The 12,836-nt window shown below is 38.2% G+C and overlaps 1 protein-coding gene and 1 long non-coding RNA gene across 2 annotated transcripts in view; one reads left to right on the plus strand and one right to left on the minus strand.

Annotated features, from left to right (window-relative positions):
* Window positions 1-12,836, minus strand: part of LOC116712858 (endothelial PAS domain-containing protein 1-like) — an 83,786-nt gene that overhangs the window by 40,670 nt on the left and 30,280 nt on the right. The window contains 2 exon segments of the mRNA XM_032552700.1: window positions 128-273; window positions 5,215-5,405. Coding sequence (XP_032408591.1) covers window positions 128-273; window positions 5,215-5,405 — 337 coding nt within the window.
* On the plus strand, window positions 646-4,228 carry LOC116712866 (uncharacterized). Its single transcript, XR_004337706.1, has 2 exons — window positions 646-797; window positions 2,113-4,228. It is a non-coding gene; the product is annotated as an uncharacterized LOC116712866 (long non-coding RNA).

A 12,836-nucleotide genomic window follows, 5' to 3' on the forward strand; every position in this document is an offset into this window, starting at 1 on the left:
ATTGGAAACAAAAATAAATAAATTGTGAGTGGGACATTAGTATTTGTATCTCTTTCTTCTAATAATGCTTCATTTTCTGTTTCAGTCTGATTCAGCAAAATGCCGTTCTCTCACAGAACTTGTGTACCTGCGTGAGGCCCATGAATTTGTTGATGTTCTCGGACAGGAAGATCATGTCGCCATCTGACGTTACCACTGTGACGAAGCCCTCCAGAGACTTCAGGTACAGATTGTCCATGAGCCTGTCCTCCTCGGCGTCACAGCGGCTGTGGCCTGGGAGCGGAGAAGAGATTGTTTCTGTCACTGGTTGCTGATGTTAGAACTGGCATCAGCGTAAATCTCAGCAATAGGCTTGTTTCCCCTTTTGCAACCAAATAGAGATCGTCCAGACTTGAAAAGATAACATATTAAGCAATTACTTTCAAATACACAGCGCAGCACAGTGTCCAAACATTTACACAGAGAGACTCCGGTCTGTCCTTGAGGTCTCCGTCCAAAGATAATTAATATAAAAAAAAGCACTTCTAGCACAGCTGTGCATGTGTGTGTGCGTGCTTGGACAGCAGCTTCAAGCTGAACAAAGCCCAGTAGTTGGTGGGGTGGAGGGTGGGAAGCTCGCAGTTCCTCCTCTGTGCTTCCCTGAGATAAGAGGGGAGCCGTTCCCAAGGCTCCCGGTGAGGCCTGGGGATTGAGTTTGGATCCAGGCCCGGTTCGTGCAGAACTCCCACAGGAGCCTGGAGCTTTTCCCATGGGCCCCCAAAATTGCAGCAGAGTTCTTTGGGATCCTGGTCCAAAAAGTAAGTGCCACCTTTGGCCTACATACTGTACTTAGCCGTGATTACCAGTCATTTGGACCGAGCTGCACTTTTTTCTCTGCTCTGTTTTTCGGTTGCGTAACTGACCTCGTTTGAAAATAATGGGCTGCAGAGCAGAGTCTGACACGCAGCTGCAGAACGGATAATTCCTCCTTCTTTCATGACGTTTGTGCTGCTGCCGTGTGCAGAGTACGTTGATAGGAAGGAGATTGTGTTTAGATTGTGTAACACGAAGCAGAATATGACAGAAAATATGAAAGGACCAAGTTGAGGGTGTGTAGCTAACTCCCGACAAAATCATCATGGTAACATCATCTGCTCTCTGGTATGGGCTGAGGGGACTCAGGCTCATATTTCTGGATTTCACACCAAAGACAGAAAGACATACTAAAAATCCTTAAAAAGATGGGAAGTGCAATAAATTACAGAAAATTGATAAAAGTATATTTTTGTATATCTTTATCTGGTTTAAAAATGAAGCAATGATAAATCATTTCAAAATGCTTGCGCACATAATGTGATGTATATCCTGTCCAATTAAATTAAGAAAAAAGCAAATCTGTTAAGTAGAAAAAAAACACAGCATGGCCGGTTTGCTCGCTTCTGAAAAGAGGCAATAAGTTTGACCACTAGCTGTGTTTACATTACAAATGTGTGCAAAACTTTGTCAACATTCCACAAATATAAAAAAAAGCACAATTTCACAATTTTGGTGTTTCCATTAAATAAGAAACGCAATAAAAAGCTCCCATGACTACATTTGATTATGCAATAAGTCATTATAAAACAAGCCGCTGTCATCCTCCAACTACGGTACTTCCTGTCATCTTCTTCGTGGTTTGCACCGTGGCAACCTCTGGTGCTGTTCATGTGACCCGTGTGAACACCTCATCCTAGCGCCAAAACATTTTCTAGACAAGTTTTTTCAAAAGTACCGTGTTTCCATAAGGCAAATTTATTTGTGAAATGTTGTGCAGTGGTATGGTCAATGGAAACACAGCTACTGATAGTGTTGATTTGTTGAAACAGATTCCGATTTATTTTTTATATACCGGTAAATAGAAGTGGTTAAATTTACTTTAGAAACATATTATTTTATGCAATTATTATTATTATTATTATTATTATTATTATTATTCATTTGGATAAAACTTTCAACTAAAACGTAAAAAATGTTAAAGACTTTATTTCAAACAGGTTCCCTGTGTAAGCCCGGTCAGCCAAAAAGCTCCTCCTCATCAAAGTGCTTCATCTCGCATTCATGTTATGTAACCAGGTGTTTTCTCTGCACACGCAGCACAGACAGCCGCGGATGTAGCAGCGCGCGCGGCTCGTTTGGCGCCACGGCGGTCTGCTGTTATGGCTAGCGGGGATACCGCCAGCAGCAGCCGAACGATGGGCAGAGCTCTGCTTCCACTCCGGTATCTGCCCTCATCAGCAGCAATCAGAGCGGCCCGATAGCGCTATCAGCAGCTGCATCGGATGGATCTCCCTGCTCTGTCCTGCCTTCTCACACTTCTTCCTACCCTCATCGCCTTCGCTCCTCCTCTTTCTCGTCTTTCCTCCTTCTCACCTCTCTCTCCGCACCTCCTCCTTCTCCTCCTTTACAAAAATTCCTGCAATCAATGTAGTGATTTAACTTGAATTTCAGGAAATTCAAATTAAGATGCTTAGATTGCGTTGTAATTTAAACTTCAAGTTTTGCGTGGCGCCCTGATGTTTGGTTGCCAGCAGAGGGTTCAAAAGCAGGTACGAGATCTCTTTATTAATTTATTTTTATTTGTGTCCTGTCGGCAGTGTAGCACTCAGAATTACTGTCAGAGTACCAAGCTGAACCCAACAGATTTGCTTTCACAAGTGGAGGGTTACAGCTGTGATGCTTTGCATCTGGAAAGTATTCACAGCACTTCATTTTTACAAAGTTTTTGCTATAATCTTATTCCAAATTGTACTGAATTAAAAATTTTATCAGAATTCTAGACACAAATCCTAATCTTGACAACTTGGACAAACATTTATGTCACATTTGTGTCATTGTGCCAGCTCTTTAGAAAGGCCCTTTAAGAATCTACAACGTCAATTAGCTAAAGCATAACCTAAGAAAAATTTTAGAAAAGTTGCTATACATGAGGTGGCTGTGGCTGTTTCTTTATGTTATTTCTGGATTCTATTATTTTTTGAGTGTTAATACAAATTGTATGAAAATGAACACTTTCCTCAAAGTTTTACATGCAAATATCCCGTTACGTTAATGTGGAAGGTTTTTTTAGTGTTTTAAAATTGTATTAAAAATAGCAAACCAAGAAATGAAATTTGTGTAATTATTCAGAGCCTCCATGAAGCTCAGGTCAGGGGTTGAGGAGTAAAATAAAATTGAGCTACAATAACACAAAAAAAGTTACCATATATTCTGTCTGCTATTTATAATGGTGTTAAAATATTTTAACATTTCTTTCCATTAAATGTAATTTCTCTAATTTCTCCATTACTTCTATGTCAAAGTGCTTTACTCCTTCTGGATGTCATGTAATTCCGTTTTAGCAGATCTACGACTACAGAACTGTAAATGATTTCCTTGATTGATGAAGGTGTACAAATCAAATTATGGGAAGCAGCGATGGCTGTTTGTTAATGAAGCATTGCCTCTATCCTCTGCACACAATGCAAAGCAGTTCATTACACAAACAGAACATGGACAGGCACATAGGAGCAGAATGATGGCACATTAAACATGGCGGTAAAGATTCATAGATAACATTAAGCTTTTGTGTAAATCAAAACAATTTCCTGTTTTGCTGACATGTTGTTATAAGAGTGAATTGTTGAGCTGCTGGTTATTGTTTAGAGCTGCACAAAATCGGCATCATTAAGTGCAGGAAACCACTTCTCTATAAAAAGGCATCTGAATTATGTAAAAAAAAAAAACATTTATCACTCTAAATATAACTGTCTATGGAGTATTTAGGTTGTATTATTGGTGGAAATTGTTCAACAGTGAGACACGATTTCAAGAGCTTTAATTAATTTTACTTGGAAGTATATATCAAATATTAAAAAACACCTAATCAATAAATCAAAAAGTTGAACTGGGATATTGCAGTGTAAACGTATTCATAATGTGTGAACTATTTTTCATGTTGTGTCACAATACAATAGCAGATCTAAGTGCATTTTATTGAGCTTCATTGTGAAACAGAGCATAATTAAAAAGTGGAGATAAAAAAATCTAAAAAATGTGTATCCTGCTCTCTGAGTTAATACTTTATAAGCACCCCTCACTAAAGGATGACCCTGAACATAACATCGTCCTCATGTTTTAATTGTTTGCTTGTTTGTTTTTAGGTTTGCTAATGTTCTGTTAAATTGTAACTAGAATACTTTAAAACATAATAAAGACAAAGAGAAAAAAAACATTCAAGAAGCATGATTATTTTTTGAAGAAGCAGTAAAAACTGATGTTAAAGTGTTTTCATTTCTGAATCTACATGACTGAATTTGTTCTGTATTTATTTAGTTCTTCGAATATAATTTTATTTTACTCAAACAAAATGGCTAACTTCTCCATTGTTGCCTTTACAGAACTCAAATATGAAAGAGTCCATAGGATGCAATATTTAGATTTTAAATCATGTTTCTGTTTTCATGTTCACTCTATAAGAAGATATTTGTAAGTTTTTAATCATATACTAAATTGGGGAAAATCCCTTCACATATAGGTAACTGAATTTAGAGAAAAGTTTAATAAATTCAGAGAAGAAACATGTAAATTTGCTCACTTATGATGACATTCGTTTTTTTCATAGAGTGATTAATTCTAAAGACTTTTAATTTTTATTATGGTACCAAACTCAGTTTTCAATTGTTCTTTTCTCTTTCTTGTACCCAAACGAAGGAATAACAATTATCCCAATCTGTTCAAACCTTTCCAACTAAAGTCCTTAAGAAACCAACAGCAGATTTAACTTTAAATAAACAATTGAACTTTTCATTTCCTTTGAGCGTCGCAGACTGAAGCCTAGCTTCCCACTGTTGAGCTGAGCTCACAAAGGCTTTTGTAACAGTTAGAGAAAAACAAACCTTAAAAAAAAAAAAAAAAAAACCCAATGACATCGACCAATGACGTTGCAAGTTGTTTAATTTGTTTTCCCTAAGATCTTGTTCTGAGACACCAAAAGCAGAAGAACAATAAGTCTGCTGCTTTTGTTGAATTTCCTTAGGTTCTAATCTTACAAAGACAAATAGAGGAGGATCAGGAGGAGCCTTCCAACGAGGGTTGACAATAAGTTGCATACAATAAGCCTGTAGCCAGGGCGTGCTCGCCATTTGCATTTTTCCCTTTCTGCAACTTCCACCTGTTTGCATATATAAATGCATGTAGCAGTAGTTTGTGTGAATGTACTTGTGGTGAGCAGCTTGCGTGTGCGCAGGAAGCTTATGGCCAGCCTCATGATGGAGGCCTTGTCCAGGTGGGAGCTGACGCTGTGAGGCAGTGGCAGCTGGTGGGCCAGCTCGTAGAACACCTCTGTCTCTTTGCTGCGCCTGCAGCGTGCCGCATCACGTGACTTCTCCTTACGCCGCTCTGAGCTGCTCCTGTGCCACAAACACACACACAGGAAGAAGGCAGGTTAAAATAAACTATTAGTCTGTGACAGTCCACTTCAAAGTTTTAATGTCTGCCTGCATCATTCATAAAGTTGCTTTCTGTTGATGGTTACAGACTTCTGACTCGTTAGCACCATTTAGCAAAAATCGAGCCTAAATAAACTCACTGTTTGGAGGATTTCCAGTTTGAACACTGCTGCAGGCTAGATTCAGTGTAAAGAAGGCCATGTAATTCAACAGGCATCAACACAAAATGTCGCCTTCAGAGTGTTCACTGCAGCATCAGTCATACGGACTCTCATGGTTTCCATAGAACCATGCCAATCCACCAGGTTACCTTACAGGTGATAACATGAAAATCATTTCTGGTTGTCAGTATGCTTTTACTGCTGGAGTTAGTCCATTTTGACATATACCTATTCAGTCTAGAGACAGGCCAAATGACCTGAAGGATTTTATCTAGCAGGTGCTTTTGTTCTGTAAATAAGGCCATTATCTTATAAGTACCCTGGTAATGGCCTCAACGCATCTCACAGTTGCACAATTGTTCCTTAGACTTCGACTTCGATTTAGACTGACTTTGTTGTCATTTTCAATGCACAGGGTGTATACAGAACGAAATTTCGTTGCATACGGCTCAGGACAATGTTTGAGGTTCCAATGTTGTGAGTAAAATAAAATACAGTATAAAATATGAATATAAATCTAAATATAAAATATAAAGTGCAGGACTGACAGTAAAATAGAAGTTATTTAGCTCTGTACATGTGCAAGGTATAAAGTGGAGACCAGTTTTTGAGTGCAGTCCAGTTAAGAGTTCAGCAGTCTGATGGCAAGTGGGAAAAAGCTGTTTCGGAACCAGGTGGACCTGCACCGGATGCTGCGGAACCTCTTTCCAGAGGGCAGCAGGGAGAACAGTCCATGGTGGGGGTGTGAGGGGTCACTGATGATGTTTCGGCCTCAGGACACGCATCCTGCATCGATGGTTGACCTGACACTTCGCCCTTTTGCCTGAGCTGGGTGTGGAAGGTTGTTGCCGAAGCAGTTTCTCCTTGTGTGCCTTCTTCTCACTCACATGAGAGTTACCGAACTCTTTTGCAAGCTCAACCAGGAAGTCCACCTGTCTCTCCTGCACCCCAATGCATGCCTGATAAATGTTTCCATGTTTGCCAGGTTTGCTGACCAGCTGTCACATAGTGATGGAACCTTGGTCACCCCCCGCAAGATTATGACTGAAATAAATGCCATTAGTTCTTGTGAACTAAATAGGTGAAGCAGTCACCTATTTATCCTCCACAGCACAAAAGGCTGCATGCAAATTTGCATGTGCAAAGTCTCCCAGATTTCTTTTGCTTACACTTTTTGCATGATTTTTTTGAGGTGGATCAACACAATTAATTTGGTTAGTTTATTTCTAAACTGTCATTTTATACCCTCTTAGCTTTATTTCAAAGAGAAACATTACTAATTTCTTTTAGAAAAACCTTTGCATATTTTTTGAAACAGATTGTATGTTTTGCAAACTCTATGTACATTTGGCAAAATGACCTGGATAATGCAGCACAACATCATGGATCAGCTGCAAAAGGTCACATCTCTCCAAAAACACTTCATGTATGCTTCAAAACTAAACTGACTAGTTGTAGGTATCATAGATACCCACCCCCAACATGGATTATTCACATTCCTACCTTCTGGCCTGACGGTCAACGGCCACATTTACAATTGAAGAAGAATGCTAATTTGAGCCATCAGAGTCGTCAGTTTGGACTCAGGGTCTTTTGGCCCTGTTTCAGTAAGTCTGGGGAGAAATCAAAAACCTAGTACTCCTAGTGTCAAGCAACTTTTTTGTTTTTGAGGTTGAGTCATTTAGGAACTACTTCAGTTGGATCCAGCCTGACACTTCACAGGTCAACATTTTGCAGGGAAACACTCCACCTAGTGACGTGCCTCAGAAGATAATAGGATAATAGGATAGATCTTCACATGACTGATCCATGAATTTGTTTTCAGCACCCTTATAGTCCATACATACATAGTCTTGTACATCTGTAAATAAATATTTATATCTTGTAGAGCACTTCTGGATAGATGCAAACTACATCTCGTTGCTTGTACTTGTGACAGTGCAATGACAATAAAGTTGAATTCTATTCTATTCTATAATTTCAAAATTTTTAAGGGTCAACATTACAGAACTTACAAATTGGCTGTTTCAATTAAGAATGCACAGCTATGAACATTTGGGTCGATATCCGATACAATTTTTATCTTTTCAACACAGTGACAAAAAGTCGACCATACAAACTGACACTGTTTCTCTTCTTCAGCTAAATAACCCAGAGGCCTGTCACAATAACTAATTTTGATAGACAATAAATTATTTATTGTGATAAATGATAATAGTTTTATATTGAGACCATTTTCAAGTAATAAACTGATAACGTCATAAGGTCACCCTCTCAAGACCAATAGACATTAATTTAGTAATGAACACTTCACACTGGAAATGGAAGATGTTTTAAATATTCAAAATAAAACCCAAGAAAAAACAATAAATAAATAGGAAATTTAAAGCACTTACTTTGGCACAATGAAGCAGACTTTTAAAAATTACGAAACAGAAATGGAGATATTCATGGAGACGGATAGAACCATAGACTCCATATACAAATAAAGCAAAGATCATACACAACTTTCATTTTTAATTTGTTAAAATGAGATCAGTCCAGAAAAACACGAAAAATAATAATAATAAAAAAACTTTTGACATTATTTTAAAAATCCTTTGTTTTTCTTGCCATCATATTCTTGAACAGTATGGAATTTATGAAACCATAACTAAAAGTTTTTAAAACAAATAAATATTTCAATTAAGGCTAAAAGTGTAAAAAAAAAGCTTCTGTGTTGGGTTTATGTATTTGTACATCTCGCTCCAAACTCACTACGCGTCACTCGGCATGAGAAAGAAGTCCTTCAGTGTCGGCGGCGGTTTGCCAGGTTCCCAGGGGGATCAAAGTTTCACAAACCGAGGAAAAAGACAGAATTCGAGTGCTGAAAATAGACTGTAAGTATTTTATCGTATGACATGTCATTTTCCTCATCACGTTAAAGGAATTTGTTGACTAATGAATGTCATCTATAACGCTTGAAGTCTTTATTATTATACAGACACAAACAGGAAGTAGACGTCTCCGTTGTGGATCCTGTGTTTGTTTTTAGTCACCGTTTGATTCTGACTGAGAAACACATATTGAAGCAAAAGTTGAACTTTGGAAACATACATGAATAAACGTGTTTGGAGTCCAGCAACAAGGACGCCGAGCAGATGTTCCACTGAGAGGAAACTAGTATGAAGAGAAGACGATTTGAATTTAAAAAAAAGATTACTTTGAGAATGAAAAGCCACTTGAAGATGAACATTAGAGTGATTATTATCATTTCCTCTGCTTAATTCAGTGTTGCTCTAAGGCCTCATTCAGCCTTGGATCATACACAAGGCTTGCAGTCACATATTTTTATGTTAATGCATAAAAATATGCATTCACGCTCTGTTTTCACCCAAGCAAACATGCCAGTAAATAGATCTCTGTGAATTTTTAAAAATGCAGATCCATTTTTCTCTCTGTTTTTGTCTCTGTTATGAAAACCGTTCCCAGTCTGAGGTGAAAACTCAGACAGACAAACAATCCAGATGCTACCGCATCCCAACTTCGACATATTAGGAGATTACACAAACATTTCTGGCCTCCCTCAAGTGTTCACCTTCATGAGTGATGAGTATGGTTTTATGAGCCTGTAGCGCATGCATCTGGTAAGATGGAGTGCGACAGCAGTCAGAAAAAGGCCAAGCAGCAGAGCGAGCGGTGGGGAGTGATGGCAAACATGACTTCACCCTGCTCGGTTTACCCCACTTCATCTTTTCCAGACAAGCAGCAATCTGCGTGGGAGCTCCAGCACATTTACGTAACAACAGCAGTTACCAATGGGACACGTAGAATGCTCCATGGAATTTAGCCCAGGATTCCCCCCAGTTCCCCCCATAAGCCTAGCGGCCAGCCATGCTTTACTAGCCCCCTGCCAGGCCAAACGATATTTACTTTTGTTTTTAGAAAAATTAATAATAATAAAAAATACAAAAAATTATTTTATTTTATTTCATATTTTATTCGGATTGCAAGTGTCTCTGTTGCTCTGAGTGTTTCACTGGCAGAGCAAATTTATTTATAAAATTCATAACTTATGCATTTAAAGCCGGGAGAGCGGACCAATCAAAACTGCTTGATATCAGCGCGGATCGCGCAGACTGGACACAGGATGACCTGTATGGATATTTACATCAACCACATGTGTGGAATTGTTGTTCTTTGGCGAACTCCAAATTAATGTAAGAATTTAAACCCCACCGTGTTAGCTCTGATTGCAGCTCAATGTGGGCCGCAGGAATAACTTGTAGTGGCGCTTTCAGACGTGCGCGCTGAGGATGAGAATGATTTATCTTTGTGAACAAATAATTGAGGTGTTTACATCTCAGCACGCTCCCCAGCTTGTTGAGATGATTATAAGCAATTTATGTATGTGTTCACTGTTGGCGAACACGTACATAAACAAACCTGAAAGGGGGCCGGTTACCAGCGCTAACCTCATCAGGCAGGTTCAGCCAGGTGAGGAGCTTTTACGTTGTCCTCGTAGTCACCCATCAATCTGGTTTTATATAATTATATTATTCTTTTAGTATCATTTTTTAGGCTACATGATGCACCAAATCATATTAAATGCTTTATCCACTAAGTCAGCCAGAGTTGATGCGCACGGCCGCGCGGAGATCAGAAAAACTCGTCCCATAAACTCGAGCAAACAAAACAGTTACTGTGAGCTTATTAAAAATTCAACAAACAGTAAATGGAAGAGCTACTAAAGCCACATTAGAAGCAATAATTAATTCTCCGTTTCTTGCACATCTCAGATTTAACTCTCATGCAGGGCCGGTCCAAGGCTGTATGAGGTCTGGAGCAGATTTTGACTTAGGAGCTTTTGTGTTAAGTAAGTTTACTAATTTACATTTGTGAACAAACAGAGCTCAAACCCAAAGATAAACTCACAGCATCAGATTGTAGATATGGTAACAAAACATTCTATGAATATTGTTCTTTGAACGTTTACAAAGTAAACTTACCAGCTCCTTAAAATCTAACATTTAAATGTTAAGCAATTTACAATCTTTTAATCTATGTATGCTGAAACTATTAAATCAAATTTAGCAGCTTTTATAATCTCAATAAACGAATGTTACATTTATGTAGCTTTGGTCTGTGTTAAAATATTATCATTTATGGGCTCCTGAAGCCCTGAGGGGCCTTATGAAGCCGCTGACGTAATTTGGATTAAACAGAAGGGCAAATAATTGATATTCATTTTAATTGTATTTTTTGATTTGTTGTTTTTGAGACTAGTTGTGGATTTAAATACTGTTTCACTGGTAATGTTTTCCTGTATAAAATGTCAAGTTGAGAATTAACATATAATTACACAGTAATATTAGATTTCCTGTCTACTTAACATCTTTTACTACAAAAACACGGTGAACCACCTCGGCGTCTCGACCACCAGGCTTAGCAAGTTTTCTGGGGGAAACCCTGTAGCCTGATTACTTAAAAATGAAGCTGGAGAAGTTGTCAAAGAGCCGCTTCTTCTTTCAGTTAATCAGGAGCCTGAAGATATAACAAACTGGTTCAGCAGTGTGCATTAAGTGGTAGGCAATATTGAGGCCAACCAACAAACGACAATTTTAAAACTGCTCAAATTTTCCATCATACCATTCCAAGGGTTTGAAGTCCCCATAATGATAGGAAAGTACTGATAAATTGGCCCGATCTGCTTAGTTTTGGGAGGTCAACGGTTGGCTGATACGTTCTTTATGTCCCATTTCACTCTGCAGTGAGAGAGCACTGACTGACACTTCTCCTACAATACTCACTCCAACGTTGACAACTTGGCAACTTTGTTTCTATATTTATCAACTTTTCAGACAAAACAAAAAAATCAACATCAGCCAAAAACAGAGTCAGGCTTTTTAAAGATCTGTGGCTGGCCAAAAGACTCCAATTGGTGCACCTCCAATAATTACTGCACACTGCCGGTCAGCTGAATGATATCTTACAAAAAGGTATGAGATTACTAGTCAAACAAACTTTTATGTTTCATTATTCTTATGAAATATATATTTTGCTTTCTTACTAATTTCTTAAATTTTTTCTCTGACATTTGACTTATTTGAAATGACTAAAGATTTTACTTGAGAAGTACTCCTGAAATTATCCAGGGTAAAGTATTTATCATTTACAGTAGTAGTCATATCGTCTTATGTTGTCGAGAACTGAATATTGAGGTAGAAGACTAACGGCTAGCCAACTGTTCTTTGTGATTAAAAACCAAATCTGACTCTGTTCATATCCGTGGTGTAATTAGCGGATATTAAACATCTACTCGTTTGCCATTGCTACGTTTTTTTTGTTTTTTTTGCCGAACAGGATTTATGTCACTCTGTTAAGGTACGTTAGCAGAGGCTGCTACCTGCATAAATCCATGTGGTTAGATCACGAAGTACACTTTACCATCATTTGCTGAGGCTCTAAAGCTCATACAGTCCTTTACTTCTTCAGATCTCATTATGACTTAATCCCCAAGAATTCTGCTTCATGTTTAAACTTAAAACAGCTTAAATATTCTAAAATAGAGGCCTCAACTAATTAGCTGTTAGTTTGTTTCTTACAAACTCATGGTGATATGACATTGGCCTGCCAAGTTAGGAAAATATTACTTAGAAATATTTTTACTAAACATTCTTTCAAAAAGTCGCAAGATTCAACAAATATGCTGTACTCCTCCACCGAGGAAGATGTTACCAGTTTACATACCACATTTAAGAGACAAATATGTTGTGTTTAAACAAACCAAAAAAACAGCTCCGGGTGGAAAACATGTCCCTGAACAAAGAGCTTTTTTACTTCTGATCTGCAGACTCTCTGCTGAAGATAACTTGAACAAACCACAACAAAAGAGCTGCAGTCCTGCTGAACTCTACACACCTGAAACAGCTCATTTTATCCAACCTGATCACATGCAGGGGAACAAAAAAGGGCGAAGGAAAAGTTAATATTATAGCAGTAAAACCTGAACAACGATGTTCAAACAATTAAGTAGAAGCACAGAGTGAAAAACACACTCTGGGGTAAAATAAGGAGGTTTTCCTCAATAGGCTGAAAGATAATGAAAAATAAAGCTTTAACTGAAAAACAACAACAAATGATGAACTTTTGAACCCCTTATCTTTTGATTCTCCTACTACAAGCACGTTTAATTCATAAACCCGTGAACACACTGGTATATGAGAGGAAGATGTCAAACCAAACACTGGGA

The sequence above is a fragment of the Xiphophorus hellerii genome, chromosome 22 (assembly GCF_003331165.1).
Source record: "Xiphophorus hellerii strain 12219 chromosome 22, Xiphophorus_hellerii-4.1, whole genome shotgun sequence".
In the NCBI taxonomy this organism is placed as follows: Eukaryota; Metazoa; Chordata; class Actinopteri; order Cyprinodontiformes; family Poeciliidae; genus Xiphophorus; species Xiphophorus hellerii.